We start from the raw sequence: 19,726 nt of genomic DNA on the forward strand, positions 1-19,726 counted from the left end.
CTTTGGCCATGGCACTGCCCCCGCCACTTCCGTCACGAACGCAGAAGTCCCTCCCCGACGCCGGAAGTTCCGCGGCCCTGCTTCCGCGCAGTCCTCCTCCACCCCGCCGCAGAGGCGAGGACCTGCTTCCGGCCCCGGGTGGGCGCCGGCTCGGCTCGCCGTGCGCCCCCGAGCGCTGTCCCGGGAGCTTCGTTCCCCCGGACGCCGGCGCCGGAAGCTCGGACCGCGGCCGCGCCAGGAGAGCGCCGGTCCGGGCGCTAGGCTCGTGGGGGGCCATGAACGGAACCGCGAACCCGTTGCTGGACCGCGAGGAACACTGCCTGCGGCTCGGGGAGAGCTTCGAGAAGCGACCGCGGGCCTCTTTCCACACCATTCGCTGTAAGCCAGCCCTCCCCTCTGTTCCCTTCCGCCGCCTCTTGCCAGCCCGACTCCTTCTTCTCTTCCCTCGTCCCTCCAAAGCCCAGGGAACCTCCTGCCTACGTCAGCTCCCTTCTCTCTTCGCCCAGATCCTCCTGGACCTCGATTCCACCCCCTCCTCTCCCCCTCCCCCCTCCCCCCTTTTCCAGCTCCCCAAACCAAACGCTTCGCCACTCCCAACTATCCATCTGCCTTGTGGTCCCAAATACTTCTTCCGAAGGTTATTGGCTCCTTTGTTTTTCATCCGCCCACCCAGCCCTGCTTTATTCGAAACTTACCCCTCTTTATTACCAAAAGACTGTGACCCCACATCAGACTCCCCTTCTCCCTGTAATCCGTCCCACTTTCTGATGACCCCAGCGGGGTCCTCCACGTTTAAAGGACTCTTCCCGTTTGCCGATGAGCCTTATCGACTCCCTCCTATTACATTCTCCTCTTCCCTGTGTTCCTTAGCCTTCGTTCCTCGTTCGTCTTTGTTCTGGTTACCCTGAGCCTGCGCTTCATCCCCTTGGCAGCCAAAGAATCCGCATCCTCTGTGCGCTCCATCCGTCTTCCTCCTCCAGCTTTCTGTACCTCGTTTGACTCTGCTGTCTTTTGAGGTGACCTATACTACCCCGACTTTAACTCAGTACCAAGTCCCATGTGAGTGAAGAATAAAATTGGAATGCGTGAGCCTTGATGAAGCTTGATGTATGCTTGGAAGCGGGGGAGAGGAGGCATCAAGAATGTCCAAATAGTCGTTATGCTGGACCTTCCTTTTCTACATGATTACAGACTCTGTGGAGGGAGGGCATGTCCACTCTATGTCCTGGGTAAAGTTTTGGCTCTTAGGGATGGGCTGGCTGAGCATCCTTCTGTGTGATTCACAAGCTTCTGGTATCCGTCAGCCCTAATGCTGGTTAAGACTTGTTTTTGTCTAAGGAGCTAATAAATGTGACTCAACACATTGGAAGAGGGCGTGTTAGATAATGAAGTTCCATATTTCTGCGGTCACTTGCCAAACCATTATTGTGTCTCCTACTGACAGCAGATCAGCTCTTTCAGAGGGAGGATATTGGGAATGTGATAAGAGCATCGTTTTCGGAGCAGTTTACTAAATTGATGTTTTGGTAGAGGGAAGAGCAATGTGGAATTTAAGTGAGACACTTCATATATGCACGTGGCCTGCAGTGTGAGGCCAGTTTATGTCAGAATGGAGTAAGATGGCTATTCGTGGTGCACGTTAGCAGCAGTTGAGAGAGATGGGCAGGATTAACCTTTGGAGATAGAGTTCAACCATCTATTCTGTACTTTTATAAGAACTTGAGTGTGGGAAATCCTAATGTTGACAGTTTCTATGCAAAATGAAATCAGCTTATATGATACTGGGGCTTTCCTGTTTCATATAGGGTGTTACAGTCACAGAATCTTTTTAATATGCTCTGTTGCTTTTGATCTTGTACACAACAATCCTAACAAAACCCCTCTGGCTAAGAAGGCATTAATTTTCATGTGTCACTTGGGAGAAGGGAATATCTTTGCTTAATAGAATGGTATATGAATTCTAGCTTTTTTTTTTTTTTCCCCCTCAAAGTAATCCAGCAGGGATGGGAGGCAAAGTATGTAGGAGGTATAGAGAAAACGAGATTGTCCCTGAGTTCGTAATTCTTCTTAAACCTGGGTGACAGTACACAGGGGCTCATTGTACTATTCTCTGCTTTTTTTCCACAATGAAATAGGTTTTTTAATTCTACATTGTATTTTTCCATTTATCTGACTCACAAAAAAATTTTAATTCTTAAACAAGAATGACCAGGAGGCATAGTATAAGTAACCGGCTGGATAAATATTCTTTTGCTTTTCCCTTTAGATGACTTTAAGCCAGCATCTATAGACACCTCCTGTGAAGGAGAGCTTCAGGTTGGCAAAGGAGATGAAGTCACAATTACCCTGCCACATATCCCTGTAAGTTTATGCACTGTGGAATCACAGTGAATCCTCATATTCTATTTATTGCAATTTGAATTTTCCTACTATTTAAAAATTTTTAGATTTCTAAAATTCCAACATAAGGAAAAAGGGAATTGGGGGGATGGGGTAGGGTGCAATTCATGTTTCCCAAGTGCTTGAGTAAAAATGATTCTTTGCCATTTTTCCCAAGCTCCCTTTTCCCCCATCTGCTACCAAGTAGACAAGGTTCCTGTCTGGATACTTAGCCCCTCTAGCCGCTCTTTCAGATTGGCCTAGCTTTTCCCTCACACAGCTCCAAAAAGCAAAGCCCCCGACGCCACGTTGGCTTATAGCAACAACAGTTTAGGTGTGTGGCACAGCCAAACCAGGAGTTAAGACAGGCAGGAGCAGAATTGACACCTTTCATATATCAGGCAAAGGGCGGACTGCAGACTGAAAGTTGCAACCAAGCACCAGAGGATCAGAGCATTCAGCTAATTTAGGGATGAGGAACCCAATTAAAAGTTAAATTGAGAACCCCTACGGAGAGAGACTTTTTTTTTGAAGCTTTGTCCAAAGTAGCACTATAATCACACAGCCTGAAGGATCAGACAAAATGCTCATAATGAACAGGTGTCATTGGATGTCACAGCCCTGTCCTGGAACATAATAAGGTCTTGGTAACCAGTAATAGGATGAAAAGACTCTGGACAAGAAGCTTCAGGCTGAGTAGAAATTACTTGTCTGCCAGTTCCAACTGCTATTTCATTGCATGTTGCCTTTAGCAGATTACATCATCTCCCTTTGGATCTTCGTTTGCCAAATGTAAAATGAAGGGGTTAGATAAATGGTCTCTAGGGTCCCTTCCAACTCTAAGTTTATACCCTATGAATAAGGAGTCAAGGAGCCAACCAATTTTTTTTTATTCCATACAATCAAATCCTATATATGTCAAATATTAATTGAGCACCTACTATGTGTTGGCCCGTTACTAAGCACTGAGAATACAATCTCGAACAAAACAAGCACTTTTCTTGCCCTTGGGGAGCTTATGATCTGGAATTAAATAAATATAAAAAGCACAGCCATTTATTTTAGAAAATCAGGAAGGTTTCTCTAAGGAAGTGACCTTTGAGCAGATTTGAAGGTTGAGTAATTGAAAGAGAGGAAGAGGCAGGATGTTGCAGGCAGAAGCCTTGTTAAAGCCCTGCAAGAAAGAACATGAGGATCTGAGAGAGGCCAGCCACCTTCTACTCTGGATCCTGCAGAGCCTAGGGCTAGGGGTACAGGGTGAGGCAGAAGGGCCAGGTATCTGGTTTAGAGATTTTATTCTTGGGTCTCAGAGCAACAGGTTAGCAGTTAAAGGGCTTAGGCAGGTGAGTGGCATGATGTACTTACTCTGAGCCAAGCAGAATAATGAGCTGCCCTTAGAGAATACTCTGTTGGTTACTTGGCATGAGGGGAAGCCCTGGACTCTGAAATTACAAGGAAATACAGAAATCACATATTAGTTTTACTTCTTGCAATGAAAAGTTCTACTCAGTATAATACCAAGTAATGGTTAATCTGTTTTTACCAGTTCATACCTCGCCATTATTTGTAACATGTTTTGAATCTTTAGAAAAATGTACGGTAATTTTGAAAATTTATATTACCTTTCTTGATTACTGAGAAGTAGTTGCAGTTATAGATTCTTGCTGTATATTATATCCCTTTTCTTTTTGCCTAGGAAGCCAGAGGAGTTAAAATAGAAATCAGTTCATTCTATTCTGTTTGAGTAGCTCTGATACTCATGAAGCCACTTGTAAATTCGTTTTTAATGTTCATAACTGGTGTGTCTGGTTTGATCTTTTACTTTTGTGGCATATAGGGATCCACACCACCAATGACTGTGTTCAAGGGGAACAAACGGCCTTATCAGAAAGACTGTGTGCTTATTATTAATCATGACACTGGTGAATATGTGCTGGAAAAACTCAGTAGCAGCATTCAGGTCAAGAAAACAAGGTACGTGAATGACCAGATACAGATTGATACAGGTTTCTAGATCTTTGCATTATTTCTTCAGTTATTTTAGAAGGATATGAGCATCTGAGTATTCAGTGTCCTGTCGATAATATCAACAACTCTACCTGTGTCTTCTCAATAAGTCAGTAAAATATCACTTCCTCAAATGCAATAAAAAGAAATAAAAGCTTTTAAGACCTGAAACGTGGAAGCCACAGGGGAAAGGGACGTATTTTATAATTAAATCTATTTTATTAATCTCATGATTGTTCAAATAGTATCACCTAAGGGGATAAGATTTAAACTTGTAGACTTGTAATTAGATTAAAAACATTAATTTTTCGCAAGATGCATTTGAGGTATTTATAACACTAAAATAAAGTTTTGCCTATTTTTTTAAATTTTTCTTAATTAAAAAAAATTTTTTTGAATGTTTATTTTTGAGAGAGAGACAGAGACAGAGACAGAGAAAGAGAGACAGAGCACGAGCAGGGGAAGGGCAGAGAGAGAGAGGGAGACACAGAATCCCAAGCAGGCTCCAGGCTCTGAGCTGTTAGCACAGAGCCCGATGCGGGGCTCGAGCCCACAAACTGAGATCATGATCTGAGCCAAAGTCAGACGCCTAACCAACTGAGCCACCCAGGCGCCCCAAGTTCTGCCTATTTTTGTAAATAGTTCTCTTTAATCTTTAATTCAACAGGCTTTACATTTGTAATACAAAGCCAATTAAATTTTAAAGTCACAATTCATTCTATGAATAGAAGCAACCCACTGGTTCTGTTTTTTACATTGTGATACAGCAATTATTGTAATACAGTCCTAAATTCTTAAAGAGAGTGTTAGAGCCTGATATTTTTCTGTTTATGCTTCTTCATTTACTCATTCCAGAAAAAAAGTAGCTACCATTTATCGAGGGGTTACTGAATACTATGCTAAATGCTTTCATGCATTATCCTATCTAACTTTACAAATAACATTTAGAAAGGTACTATCGTTATCTGTAAAAACAAACAAAACACACACACACACACACACACACACACACACACACACACACACACACACACACACACACAGACTGCGGATTCATGAGCCTGTGAACTGGAGTCCAGCATCAGAACAGAGCCCTTAGCCTGGGCATGCCCCCTGGTCCAAGCCCCCTGCTCCTCTCTTGCCTGGGATAGATTTGTATTAATTACCTCCCCGAACCAGGTGCCACTGTTAATTCCCCAACAGATGATGTTTGTGGGCGTTTCTCTCACTACTCGGTGTCATCTGTGGACTAGCAGCAGTTGATCACTTGGATGCTTTTTAAAGTGCAGAATTTCAGGACCTGCTAAGTTGGAATCTGCATTTTAATGAGATCCTCAGGCGATTTGTGTGCACACCAAAGTTCAAAAGCCCAAAGTGGGCTCATCCATTTACAAAAGAAATTGTTAGTGAATAGAATTTTCTCCGGTTGGGGTGGGATGCTTTGTCCGCCTGCAAGAGCTGGCGCGTGACAAGATGAGCAGGCAGTAAACAGATCGTGGGAAAACTTGCAAACTAGCCAGCATTTCAAGAGCTGGTTTTATGTAGTAACTCATATACTTGTGACTATAACTTTATACCGTATACAAGTCAAGTAGTCCTATTGTCTGCTGGTAAAATGGGTTCTCACGATCACGTTGTGTCTTGCATATCGGTTTTATTCGCTTGTTATAAAATGTGAGCTTCTTGAGGGCTGTTTTATTCATCTTTGTATCTCTGGTGCGTCGTGCAGTACCGGAATGCAGTAGGCAGTTGTTGAATGAGTAGTTCATGGGATAAAGTGACAAACATCAGTATTTTGAAGTAGTGTGTAGAGAAGCACGATTGTGCAGAGACCTCTAGGTACTTGGTTACCTGAACAGATTTGAGGAGCACTGTTTTTGGCCCTGCAATTTAATGTCTGTTTTTCATTTCAGAGCTGAGGGGAGCAGTAAAATCCAAGCCCGAATGGAACAGCAGCCCACTCGTCCCCCACAGCCATCTCAGCCGCCACCACCTCCACCACCTCTGCCATTCAGAGCTCCGACAAAGCCTCCAGTTGGACCCAAAACTTCTCCTCTGAAAGATAACCCGTCACCTGAACCTCAGCTGGATGACATCAAAAGAGGTAGGGAGCATTTTCTGAAACTGATAGCCACTGGGAGTTGGGTGTTGAGGCTTTTGTGGCGATCACGAGGCTATCACGTTGACATCACATGGGCACTGGTGGCATGGGCATTCTCTGCCATTGAAAAAATAATCTGCAGAGTTCACCATTCCAGAGGTGACGGAGGTGGGGCTGTTACCACTTCTCATTTGACAAGGGAGGTCCAGGCAAGTGACTTGAGTTGTGGCTGTCTTTGCAGCTTTCTGTTCAGAGGCCCAGGATTTAAACAAGCATGACTGTCATCCAAAAGTCTATATGCCGTGCCTTTAAGGTTTTGGGAGAAGAGAATTCCAAGGTGTCTGGGTAAAAACCAGGTGTGTCAGTGTTAGTATAGTATCTAGGTCAGAGGGATATTTAAAATACCAGGACCATTGCTTTGTACTAACAAAGTGTGTAAACATAAGAGTGCCATGGGACCTGGAAATGGACATGGCCTAGAAAGACCTAGAGGTCTGGTCAGGTTCTCACTTTGGCTTTCTCCTCATACAGGGAGGGGGTGGTTTTCGTTGTCCAGACTCTCAGGAAGTTATGAGGCTGTCGTATTTCAGATTTATAAAGTTTTATGAAACACAATGAAATCTGTAGCAGTAGTAAACAGGGAAAGATAGAGTTGTACTTGAGAAGTTTGCCTCTTCTACCTTATAGAAGTGCTTTCAGTAAACAATCATTCTCTGCGTGGTGCATGCTTATTAAGCCTCCTGTTTTGTTTTTGTTCTTGATTTTGACTTTCCTCAGGGATATTGGAATGTTATTTGTTAAAGTTTTCACTTTAGTTGAACAAGAATTGGACTATGAGTGGTTAGTGATTGACAGTTACGCCTAAAGGAACCATGCGTGTTTAAAATCACATGGTATGTTTGGACAGGAAAATCTGGCATCTTTCTTGATGTATCCTATGATGTATCCTTAATGTATTCACCGACATTGAAAGGGTTAGGTAAACATGTTTTTCATTCCCTGCTGTACTTCTATAAAAAAAATGTAATACCTGACAGGCATGGCTGTCAGTGAAATATATACAGAGGGCAGAGGAGGAATGTTGTTTCCCCATTTTCCTTCCGTTACCATGGTTCCTCCTGCATGCCTCAGTTCCTTTGTGGGACAGGAAAGCTGAAAAGGACCTCAGAGGCTGTCTGCTGTGGCCTTTTATTTTTTCAAAGTGTCTTGGAAAAAAATCATTGACTCCCACCTGGGTCTCACTGCTGGTTAGAGGCAGATCCAAAACAAGCACCCAGATCTTCCAATTCCTAGTCAAATATTTTTCAACCCTTTAGCATAATATTTCTCTTATTTGGTGTTTAATCCCATAATTCACAGTCTTTGTTTTTTTAAGTAGATAAGGCAAATAGGCTTAATTTACACAGAACCATCATTATCTGAAACAGTTTTCTTTTTTGTTATTTGGGGTGAAGTTAATGTTTCCGCTGTCTCTCTGAAGACAGTTTTATTTTGTTCATTTTGGTCTTAGTCGTTTTTTTTATACGTTTTTAAGGAATAAGAAGCAGGAATTTTAGTCATTCCTCATTGCTGTTGGTTTTGCCAATTCACTATTTACAGAAGGCAGCTTGCGGCCTTGAGAGTGGTTGCTGGCTAACCCCCGTCATGTCATTTTATTCCAGAGCTGAGGGCTGAAGTTGACATTATTGAGCAGATGAGCAGCAGCAGTGGGAGCAGTTCCTCAGACTCTGAGAGCTCTTCGGGAAGCGATGATGACAGCTCCAGCAGCGAGGGTGAGGACAACGGTCCGGCGTCTCCTCCACAGCCTGCACACCAGCAGCCCTACAACAGCAGGCCGGCCGTTGCCAATGGAACCAGCCGACCACAAGGAAGCAACCAGCTCATGAACACCCTCAGTAAGTGTGCTCTCCCTTTTCTGGCTCAGAGAGGGGTGGCATGTCAGACTAGAGATGCAGCTTCTATATATCTTACACCCGAGTCTGTAACCAGAAGATATTTAAGGCATAAGAAAGCATCCTGACAAAATTTGGAGCGGAAAGAAGTAAGTTACCAAACAGTTAAAAAAAATAAAAGGGGCGGGGGTGTTGGGGAAGCACAAAACTAGAAAATCTGTTCTTTTTTTTTCACCCACTGGCACAAATTAGTTTTTGTGAATTCTCGAAAATGCTGAAACACGAACAGCTCGGCTCTTTGTTTTTGCATTTACCAGGCTTTACAGGCTTTAGGGGCGATGCCCTCCACTATAGTGTCCCCTGCTTCTAGGTCTTTTTACAGTCCCAAGAACACAGTTGTCCGGACTGTGGTGTCCTGCAGCCCATAGACTTTGGAACCTGAGCCATTAGGGTATATTTGGAAACCAACTAGCCTTTGGCAAGAGGAAGAGGAAGGACATTGCTATATCTGGGTGGCTCTCCGTGCAGTTGATACTAAAGTAAAGGAGAGAAAAACAAGAACAAAAACAGATTTCTTCGTATTGGAGATGGGGAGAGTGTTTGCTCCCTATGCCCTTCTCTCTCCAGTATCCTAATGAATGCTTTCATCTGGCATGACTGCCTTTGAGGAGGTTGGAAGGTCTGGAGGCAATAGTTGGTAAGCTAACCTAGTTAACCCTACTACAGTGGACCAGGCGAAGGTAATTCTCAACCTCACCACTACAGACATTGTGGGGCAGATAAATCTTTGTCATGGAGGCTGTCCAATGCATTGCAGGATGACTAAGAGCATTCCTGGCCTCTACCCGGTAGATGCCCTTCTCTCTCCCTTGTCCCCAGTTGTGTCAACCCCAAATATCTCAAGACATTGCCAGATATCCTCTGGGGGGCAAGACCACTCCTGCTGGAAAAACGCTACTTGAGTGAGTTGAACACTGTTAGGATATCAGTCGAGGATATTGTCTGCTATCCCATTTTCTGGGCCTACATTCTGGATGTCAGGGGATGCTTTGGTGCTATTCTCAGTTGGCCAGGAGTAGTAAATTTCATATTGGGAATTTGGTATTCCTAGTGGAATAGTGCCACATAGCTACTGTGGCTTTGACTGAGTTCTCGAGTTTGCCCAGTCAATGCCAAATTATTCTCTCCTCCTAGAAAGAAAGAGCAAAAAAAAAAAAAAAAAAAGGCACAGTGGGTGTTATCTGCTTACCAGTATCTTAAAATCCTTTTAGCTCTTTATTGCGCACCAAGTCATCCTGATCTGCAGCTCTTCAAGTGGCAAGACCTTAACTTTATGTAAGCAATTTCAAAACTAGATTTCCAGCTCCAGTTCCACTGATCTGTTAAAGCACATCATCTTACTTTTTAAGAGATCGTGCTCAACTTAGCTGATTGGGAGTTACCAGCTCTTGCCAGGCCCCTGTTGCCTTCCTTAAGTTTAGAGCGGTAGTTGTTCCATTCTTGGGTGTCAGACCTCTTAATTGTAACAATTATTGAGCACCCCAAAGAGCTTTGTGTACGTGGCTTATATCCACTCAATATTACCATTAGAAATTAAAACTGAAATATTTAAATTATCCAGTAATTCATTTAAAATAACAATAATAAACTGTCACATGTTAACAAAAGTATCATTTTTATGAAAAACAAATTTTTCCAATCAAAAAATACTGAGAGAGTAACATTGCTTTAAAATTTTGCAAATCTCTTTACGATCTAGCTTAGTGGGAACCTGGGTTCAGCCTGTTGCCATAAGTTGTCTAGGTTGATGTATATGAAGAAAATCTGACCTCACACAGGTATGTAGTTAGAAGAGGAAGTACCCTCCTGAAAGGGTCTCAAGGACCCCGGGGTCCTCCACACAAACTGAGAAGGGCTGGTCTAGGAGTAGCAATCCAGTCGTATAGCGGTTCACTTTTGCTATAATCTGAGTGCTATCAACTGGGTTCTGTTACTCTATCGGATTAAAACGCTGAGCACTTCTATTCTTTACTCCTAACACCTGAATTCTGCACACTAAACAAAAATCTGAGGCTAAAGTAATTGAAGCTCTTCAGTTGAGAGTTGAGGTTTAAAGTAACTGAACAGGAGGGGATGCTGGATTAGCAGGTTACTGGTATAAACAGTATTCGGCTTCCTTGACGGGAAGCCTAACTCGGTGTTATTTTAGCAACTTCATGTGAACGATTCTAGATGGTGAATCGGTTTTTTATACTTATTTGCTATTTATTAGCACATTTAAAAGCTGTCTGGCCTGCTTCCCCCTGTTCTATCCTAGTACGTAGCATCGCTGTGCTTTGCAGATATCAAGAATAGCATTTCTTTAAAAACATTGACTGTGTCAGTTTTGTCACTGAGCCAAATCGGTTTTCCTCCCTAATTAAGTTGAATTGGCTTGTTTTACTATAGTGCGATAACCAAGGCGGTGAAACAAAGAATTGTGGGGAAGTCATTTTTAAATTGCGCACTTTTGGTGTGATTCTGTGGTTTTTGTTTTGTAGGAAATGACTTGCAGTTGAGTGAGTCTGGCAGTGACAGTGATGACTAGAGCCAGATCTTTCGAAATCAGCGTCTCGGTGCACAGATCTGCTGCCGGACCGGGCTGCGCTCACATGGAGCCCATTGCCGAGAGGGACATGCTGTGGATCAGTGACTGTAGCAGGAGTTCGAGGCTCTGGAGGTCTCAGATACTCAAGTCTTTAACTTAGTGGTGATGGGTGATTTTCTCATGTAATTTTTGAACAATCTCATGTTGCAAAGTAGATCTATAGAAGAACTAACAATTCTATTGCTATTTGGTTAACACTGTTAATGAAAAAAGGACAAATGTACCCTGGTCTAGGTTACTCAAAGGCCATCATCTTAACCAGGCCAGTGATTCGCTTTTAAACCTCAGCAGCCACCAGTTTGGCCAGGTGGTCTGCACCAGTGAAATGAAACCTGGTCTTTGAGGGGTAGGGGAGAGAGGGAGACCTCAAACTGCAGCATTGAAGTATTTGACAACCACTTTAAACTGTTGAGACAAAGTGGTGAGGAAGTTTTGTCTGACCCAGCTTGACGAGCCTGTGTAGAGATGGACTGGAGGAGGGAGTCCTAGAGCGGCTGCTGGGCAGGACCCCGGAGCTCCGCGAGTTCAGCCCCCTCACTTACAAGTGAGGAAAGAGAAGCACACAGCTGGTTCGTGGCCCGTCTCCTGCCCCTGCCCCAGCTTTTCCTGCTGCTCCCGCCCTTGAATCTCATTAACTGGAACCGGAGATTCTTGTTCATGGGACTTCTAGTTGTACGTCAGAGATTTTATTGGATTCCCAAAGATGAAGTGTTGGGTGCTTCTGGCTCAAATTCTGATCCAAAAAGTCCCTAGATACACGAGGCTGGCTGAGCAGATTAAACCAGCAGCCACTGTGCTGACACATGAGATTCAATTAAATTGGGGCTTTTAGTTCCACGTAGGTCCATACTGAGTGTTTCCCGTTCAGTGAATTTTAGTAAGGGGAGGTAGGAGTGGGAGAGAGGTGTAGTGAAGGAACCTTTCTGAGCAAAAGAACCAGCAGCAGGCTTCCAAAAACCAGAATCTAGATAGGGGTTCTGCAATATGAAACGAGCACATTCTTAGATAAGGTATTTCTCTTCGTGCTTTTGTACCACTGTTTGTGCCTGACTCCCAGACTGATTTGTATTTTTGATAAACTAGAAGAAAGTCACAAGATTGCCTTTTGCAGTGTGCAGTTTCCAAATGAATCTGTTGTTACAGGAAACTGGTCACTAGTAAATGTTCCATATTGAGTGAATGTGTGATAAATCATCCTGTGATTGGTATGGAGTAGCCTGTTTCTAGAATTTGAATGGATACAATTTGAATGTCCTGAGAAATTTCCATTTGCTTTGGTTCAATGGGTGTTAAGAACATTGAAAATGATTTTCCTTCCTTGGGTGTTCCACTCAAAGATGGCCTCTGCTTCCCCAGCTAGTGGATGGAAGCAGTCTGGACCTGGAAAGGAATTAGATGATTCGTGGTGGGGGCTTTGGTGAGAGTTGCACCTTATGGAGTCCCCTGTTTCATGTGCAGTGACTCCAGTGAGCTGGAGATGTGGGTCGGGAGCCATCATCCGGTGGCACACTCGCACCGCCATCCCCCCCACGTGTAGGTAATGGGGACACACTGGTACTCGGCGGTGGGTTCTCAGCCCATCGTGAGGTTTCGGTGGATTTAATGGCAGGTAGGAACTTCTTCATAATGAATTGATAATTGCTTTATAATTCCTTGCTAATGACAGCTCAGGGAAGGTAAAGGTCATGATTGGGAGACTTGAATTGTTACTGGATGTGGGAATTGTTTCACTGCTTTTAACTTGCTCAAGCTGGGGCAGGTTCCAGGAACTTGAACTAAAAATAATCTATTTAAGCCTCACTCTCTTTTTTTTCCTCCTAAAGTCTTGATTCATACAGATAGAACTGTGGTTTTTCACATGTCGGGTCAAGATGTTTGTTTCTATAGGAAATGCTTGCATGCGGCACTGGGTTTGGTGAGTCGAGCTCTCTGGGCTCGTTTCCTCTGTCGCCCGTCCTACCTGGCCCTGCATGGTTAGCCTCCAGCTGGCTCCAGTTTGTTCTCTGCACGAAGCCTTCGGTGGTTCCCTCCCCACAACCCCCACCGCCTACTCTCCAGCTTTACCCACCAGAATAAGGAATCTTGTCTTTTTGGAAATCAAGAATCTGGCCCCACAGACTACTACTTCTGAGTTACCTCGTACCAGCCTCATTGGACTTACTCTTCGTGCCTCTGTGCCTTCTCAGTCCCTCCCTCCCTCTCCCCCGCCAAGCCCCAGTCCTGACACTGTGTAGGTGCCATCTTCGCGGACTCTCCCTCTGTTCTTTTCTGCCCACTGGAGTGCTGTCTGTACTGACCTTCCTCTTGCTTGAGCTCTGGTTGGTGTGAACTCCTTAAAAGCAGGGACCGTCATTTTCATCTCTATTCCCTGGGGTGTCCACAAGAATAGACATTCAGATGCTTATAGCCTGGTGGGGAGGAGGCAGAGAAAACCAACCAGTGGAGTACAGAGGGCAGACGTGGAGCAAACATTCCAAGCATTTGGAGACAGCTGAAAACTATTTGTGATTTTCATGGTTTTGGAAGTCTCTAACTGAATTGTTAAAATTGCCTTTTCTCTGTCCTATACAACTTCTGCCATATCGTAAGTCATTAGGCAAGATATAAAGACTTAAATTCAGGGTGCCCAGGGAGCCATGGCAAGCCGCAGTAAAGACGTGAATTGGGGAAACAATATAAACAAACAAGATCTGTGATGATGCCACTCATTATTTTATTTCTATAGCAGAATCATTTTTTTTTCTGTGTGTGGTATTAATATGTATGTGCTTCAGTGGTGGGAAAACTTGAAAATTCCAAAATCCTTGCTATCCTAATCGAGAGGCTGGTTAAGTAAGGTGTAAGTATGGTGTGTGTGTGTGTGTGTGTGTGTGTGTGTGTGTGTGTATGTGTGTGAGTGAGAGAGAGAGAGAGTGTGAGTGATGTATTTATTAACATTATTTTGAAAGATAATAGTATGTTCTCTTAGGTACAGCCAAATTGGATGTTTCCATTTGGCAAGGAAGGTAGGATTTCTGAAACTCAGGCCTTAACCAGTAGGTTGGAAGACAAGACCAATTGAAGCGTTATGAAATGTGTGTTTTTGTTGCTTATGTTGTATCTGTCTTGGGTTGTCTTATTCTTTCATGATTTTTGAAATCTTGTGCCTAAAAGTTTATTTTGCGTAATTATGAAGTAGATGTGCATGTTTACATTTATGTAAAATGTTTGCATTTATGTAAAATACTTGCTGTGTAAAGTTTTTTTTTGGTTTATTCTCTTAAAGATCACTATATTTAAGTAAAAAATGAAGGTCAGCAGTATATGTCTTGGTGGGTTTTATTTTTTTACTAGGAATCAATGAAAAATGTAAGGTTCTATTAATCCTTTATGCTTATGCCTGCTTCTCTAAATGAATTCCTTTTTAATTTGGTGTTTATGCTCATTAGGATGAACACCTCAGCTTCAAAAGGTGTGAAGTTCAAAACTGGAAGGATGTGAGCCACATGGCATCTGAGGCCATTACCCGGTCTGGAAAGGCAGACTTGGCTTTGACTCTAAGAACCATGCGGGGGTTAAACTGAATCTCTAGACATATCCTAGTTCTTTTAGCACACCAAATTGCTTCCACCTGGAATGCCATGCCCCCCTCTCCCCCCAGTACACTCACTGGCTGGAAGTGATCCTGCCTCCTGCTTCCATTCCACACACAGCAATGCCCACAGCAGTCTTGCAAACTTCTAGGTGGGCAGTGACCATATTCCTTCTTAATTCTCTGGTGTTTCTCACCTAACGGGTGGTCAATAAATTTGGATTGAATACAATTATGCACGAAGAGAACTAGCCTAGGAATCCTCTGCTGCTCATTCTGTAACTGGCTCACATTTCCTCAGGTGGAAATAGGAGTTAGATTTGAACCAGGACTCTCAGTGGGGAAGTGGTGGTGTCCATTCCTCACTCAAGGGAGTGTGGTCCTCAGTTAACTGTTGCCACACAATGACACGTAACAAAGCATCCCAGAATTCAGTGGCTTAAAATAAGCATTTATTTTGCTTACAACTCTGGATTGGTGATTAAGACTGGGTGTGGCTGGACAGTCTGGTCTTGACTGGACTCCATATGCCTGGCAGTTTGCAGACTCAGCTGATCTAGGAGGACTTGGCCAGCACGGCTGGAGCAGTTCAGGCAGGCTCCTTGTGCCTTACCCTCTAGCAACCTAGCCCAGCACATTGTCATGGCAAAGGCAGAGACGCTAGAGTGAGAGAGGAAACAACCGCCTCTGTCACAATTGCTAACGTGTCATTGGCCAAAGCAAGTCACAGGGTCAAGTTCAGAATCAAGGGGTGGGCAAATACAGTGCATTCTGCCAGGTGATGGGAGGAGTTGCAAGGTGTAGGTACAGAGAAGTGTGAGAATTCGGGCGATCACTGCAATCAATCTACTTCCTCCACGTACGCCATGTCTCTACCATGGTTGACAACACTGGACCATATAATCACTAAGTCCTTCCTCAACTTGGCTTTTCTCCTGGCCAGTTAAATAAGAGTCCACGTAGGGGTTAAGGCCAGTTTCTGTCCATGGTTCCTGCAGAGGGCACCCAAACCAAGCAAAGGCTCCTCTGGACTTGGCACTCTGCCCTCTTCAGAGTAGCGTGCTTCCTTTCCAACCTTTCCAACCTAGAGCACCATTCATTGCCTATTGCTAAGTAACAAATTACCCTAAAACTTAGTGGCTAAAACAACATTTTATCTCATGGAATGTGTTGGTTAGGATTTAGGACAGAGCTTGGCAGGGCAATTCTTTTGGCTTCAACTGAGGTCACTCAGTGGGACTCAGTTGGCAGGTGGGCAGGACTAGAGAATTCAAACTGGCTTCACTCACATGTCTGGCACCGTGGTGGGGATGGCTGGAAGCAGGCTCATTAGGACTGTCAGCCAGAGACTCTCTAACACAGCAGTCTCAAGGTAGTTGGTCTTCTTACGTGATGGCTGCTTTCTCCTAGAATGAGCATCCCAAGAGCTGCTTGGTTGTTTATGACCTAGCCTGGAAAGTCACACAGCGTCACATCCACAGTATTCTATTGCTCCAACAATCAAAAGCCCACCTGGATTCAAGAGGGACACAGATCCTATGTCCTTAATGGAAGAGCATGTAAAAAGCCACCTACCCAAAGTCCTCCCGCCCCCCCCCCCCCCGCCCCCAGTGTATTTGGTCTACGGCCATTGTTCTCAGATGAGATGTTTCCCCAGAGTAGTGGCTCCTAAAATGTGGTCCCTGGTCCAGTACCATCAGCATCCCCTGGGACCTTGTTAGAAATACAATCAAGTCCCCCCCCCCCCCCCCCCCGCCCCAAGATCTGTTGAATCGGAAGTTCCAAAGTGGGCCCCAATAATCTGTGTGACAAACCCTTCAGGACATCCTGATAAACCCTAAAGCTTTAGAACCTCTGCCCCAAGGAAACAGACTCCCTTGGTGAGCCTCAAGTGATGACTATGGTATGACGGCTTTCAACTTCCCATCCCAGGCGTTAGACTGAGGATAACCTGGAGTGGTGCATGCAGTGGGGTATGGTACTCTATCAACTGGAACGTCAAAACCCAACATCTACAAGAGGTATTAAGGGAGTGGAAAGATGGCAAGATACTTCCTCATTGTCCTTGAAGAAATTACAGGAACCAAAATGATGACATATTCAATTCTCTTGAGGTAATAGCATCTTGGCAGATTTTCATGATTACATGGGCCCCCTTTCCCATCTATAAAGGTGGTAGGACAAGGGGGAATAGACAGCAGGGGAAATAGCTTATTTCTTCCTTTAGTGAGGTTGTTTCTTGTAAACTTGTCTGACTCTAACTGTCTGGGCTGAAAAGCACTCAGGTGAGCCCCCCCAGAGAGAAAGCCCCTCTGATAAAGGCAATGTGAGTTCACTTCCTCTATGCCCCAGGGTAGGGGTGGAGACAGTCCTTAACCCATTACTTTTGTGTGATTTGCAACCTCTTGGAATGGTTATAAATGAAGATGCTGGAGAGGAACCCACACTCCTGGAGCCTCTGGGCCCATGGGTGGCAACTGGGGGCTGCTGAAGTGTAACAATCTCCCTGATGAATTGCCAAGATACTTGATCTGTGAGCTCATTGTTACCAAATGCAAGATCTGAGTTTCACTGAAACTGGTTCACAATAGAGGAGGGATTGGGGGAGATAACTGAAGTAAGGCAGTCATTGGAGCAGAAGTCGCCCTAATTATGAGGTTTGGAGATTCATAAGCAATTCGACCCATGTGTCCTCTATGCCCATATTAGAGTGATGGATGACCAGTATGTCCCATGATGCTCAGAAAATTTGTCCTACCATCTTTCCAAGCACTGCTTTCTAAGTACTAGTTACCAAGTTTCCTCTAAAGACCTTACTTTGCTCACAAATTTGTCATTCAGCTGGCTTTGCAGGTGGATAAAGACTTCTGGGGCCAAACCCCATCCCTGTGCTTCCTTGGTTGTTAGGAGCCTGGGGGCTGACCTGGATCTTTGGGGATCAGTTGAACGGAGCTTGGGCCTCCGTTACTGGTGAAAGGATTAAAAACCAGTCCAGACTGAGAGAGGAAAAGTCGGCCCTGTTTCTGGCATTCATCAGAGTGCCACAGCAGACATTGATAAAGCCAGCTGCAAAGTTAACGGGAAGCAATCTTCCTGCCAGATCTGCCGTATCATGATCACTCTTTTGAGGGACTACTGCTTGCCTTTCAGGGACGGCCCCAGCCTTGCTTTTTATTCCTGCAACCTGAACAAAAATCACGGTGAACTTTTGTGACAAAATTTTGCAGCGTGCAATCCTATCAGTAAGATTGAAACTTTCCACTCTTGCCTGGAAGACCTGAGCCACGTGAGTCACTTTGACACAGAGAAGAAGTTTCAGTTTCTACCGTAGATACAGAAATTCTGATAGGGATTTTCAGGCATAACATTCCACGCTTTTTTTCCCAACTAACTTTGTAGTTTTCCAAGGAATCAGGACCCGGGTCCACTGCCTAGTCCAGGCTTCATCTTGACCCCCGTTATACACTGCCTGCTCTGCTTTGAGCCTGTCCCCACAATGCTGCTTTCACTTTCTACCTATACTCCACCTCTCCCCCCAGATCCTATCATAATCTGGTCTTTCTTGGTTTGGTGAAATGCCCCATTGTTCTCTGGTGTTCGGTGTCCCTCTGCAAGTCAGCAAACCTAATTTTGTTGGTCTACAAAAGTTTTGTTGGTTCATCCCTGGTGGTATTCATCAAATGGGCCAATGTGCTGCAAAGTGTGAGAACCACGGCTCTTTTTCACTGATTTGTAGTAAGGGCTGTGGTCCAAACTGCCATCAAAAGTGGACTCATGCAACCAGCCTCAAAGGGGGAAGAAAGAGACCCCAGGTCCCAAAGAGGTGACCGATTTGGTGTGAGTCACCAAATAATCATGACACAGATAAAACCCAGCCCTCCCTGAAGAGTTTCTAGGTGTCAGAAATTTTAACCATATAATCACTAAAATTCAACACAACCCTGAAAATAAGGTACTATTATTCCCAGTATAAAGATGACAAAAACAGAAAAGTATATTATGCAGGATGATTAAACAGTGCACTGGTGACAGCCAGGCTTCAAACCCAGATACATGAGTCCGGTCCTCTTCCTTTTTTTCCCAAAAGCAAACTACACCACCTCTTTCACTACCTATGCCTCCCTGGGAGAGGCAGCCTCTCTCGAGTGGACCTATCAAAATCAGCCAAGAGCTTTTTGGGGGTGAGGAATCTTCCCAAATGTTTGCCTCAAGTGGCTCAGCACCTATTCCTGCCAAAAGGAAAAGTAAAACCAGAGACGGCCACTGTGACGGACACTGTGTACCCAGCACCCATTCACCCCATTTCTGCTCCCCACTATGTCATCCAGTAGCCACCCTTTCCTTACACAGCCCAGCTACTTCTGGAGAGTCGCCAGGGAGTGGGCTACGAGTGTTCTTGTAGCTTTTGCCCATGTGGGTTCAGGAACCCAGCTGTAATCCAGTTAGCAGGTGGCATTCTCCTGACGATAGGAATTGGTTCAGGAATGGGCATGTGACCCCAAACAGGCAATGAGGCTCAAGGTAAGATTTTGGGGTGGCTTCTGGAAAAAAATGTCTTGGGAGCCACTGGAATAGATGTTCTCTCTTCCTCTGGATATCGTAGGGTGCAGATGTAAGCCTGAAACTGTAACAGTCAGCTTGTGACCACCCCAAGGATCAAACTAACAGGAGAGATGCAAATAGCAGAGAGGACAGCTCAAGCAGAGAAATGGAGTGGGAGCCTTGATTGAACCATGCCTGATCTCCACCCTACCTCTGGAGTTTTTACCTTATATTGGCCAATAAATTTCACCCTATGGTTTATATGATATTTAAGTTGGATTTTCTGCCACCTACCAACAAAAGCATCTAAGCTGGCATAGCCTTTTTTAGCGACCCAACTGCACCTCGGAAGACCCTATGATATTTTCAGCCACTCCATGTGACAGCCTCAGGAGCAGCTGAAGGAATCCATCACCACTCCTAGGCAGGCCCTGTCACCACTGGAGGATAGCGTCCCCACCCACAAGCTGTTAAAGCCAAAAGAAAATTTAGCCCCTGTTACAGTTTCTTCCGGGTAAGGAAATGGAGGCTGTGAGACGCGACAAACCCAGCCTGAGCCCGGGTGCCAGGACTCCGGGTTCACCGTC

General features: G+C 44.7%; 2 protein-coding genes and 1 long non-coding RNA gene across 4 annotated transcripts in view; 2 read left to right on the forward strand and 1 right to left on the reverse strand.

Annotated features, from left to right (window-relative positions):
* Nucleotides 1–4: 4 nt before the first annotated feature.
* On the forward strand, nt 5–14,328 carry EAF1 (ELL associated factor 1). The gene is made up of 6 exons (XM_019436050.2): nt 5–378; nt 2,267–2,361; nt 4,217–4,353; nt 6,300–6,490; nt 8,149–8,382; nt 10,920–14,328. Exons 1-6 carry the CDS (start codon nt 9–11, stop codon nt 10,964–10,966), a joined length of 1,074 nt encoding a protein of 357 aa, XP_019291595.2. The 5' UTR covers nt 5–8; the 3' UTR covers nt 10,967–14,328.
* COLQ (collagen like tail subunit of asymmetric acetylcholinesterase) overlaps nt 3,658–19,726 on the reverse strand; it is a 76,850-nt gene continuing 60,781 nt past the window's right edge. For both annotated transcript variants that reach the window (XM_053903824.1, XM_053903825.1), the window contains exon 17: nt 3,658–3,821. In XM_053903824.1, the coding sequence (XP_053759799.1) occupies nt 3,686–3,821 (136 nt within the window). In that variant the 3' untranslated portion in view covers nt 3,658–3,685. The remainder of the gene's footprint in view (nt 3,822–19,726) is intronic.
* On the forward strand, nt 16,817–19,405 carry LOC109258878 (uncharacterized). Its single transcript, XR_002076464.2, has 2 exons — nt 16,817–17,883; nt 19,201–19,405. It is a non-coding gene; the product is annotated as an uncharacterized LOC109258878 (long non-coding RNA).

This window comes from Panthera pardus, unplaced genomic scaffold (assembly GCF_024362965.1).
Source record: "Panthera pardus isolate Hobbes unplaced genomic scaffold, ASM2436296v1 HiC_scaffold_16, whole genome shotgun sequence".
In the NCBI taxonomy this organism is placed as follows: domain Eukaryota; kingdom Metazoa; phylum Chordata; class Mammalia; order Carnivora; family Felidae; genus Panthera; species Panthera pardus.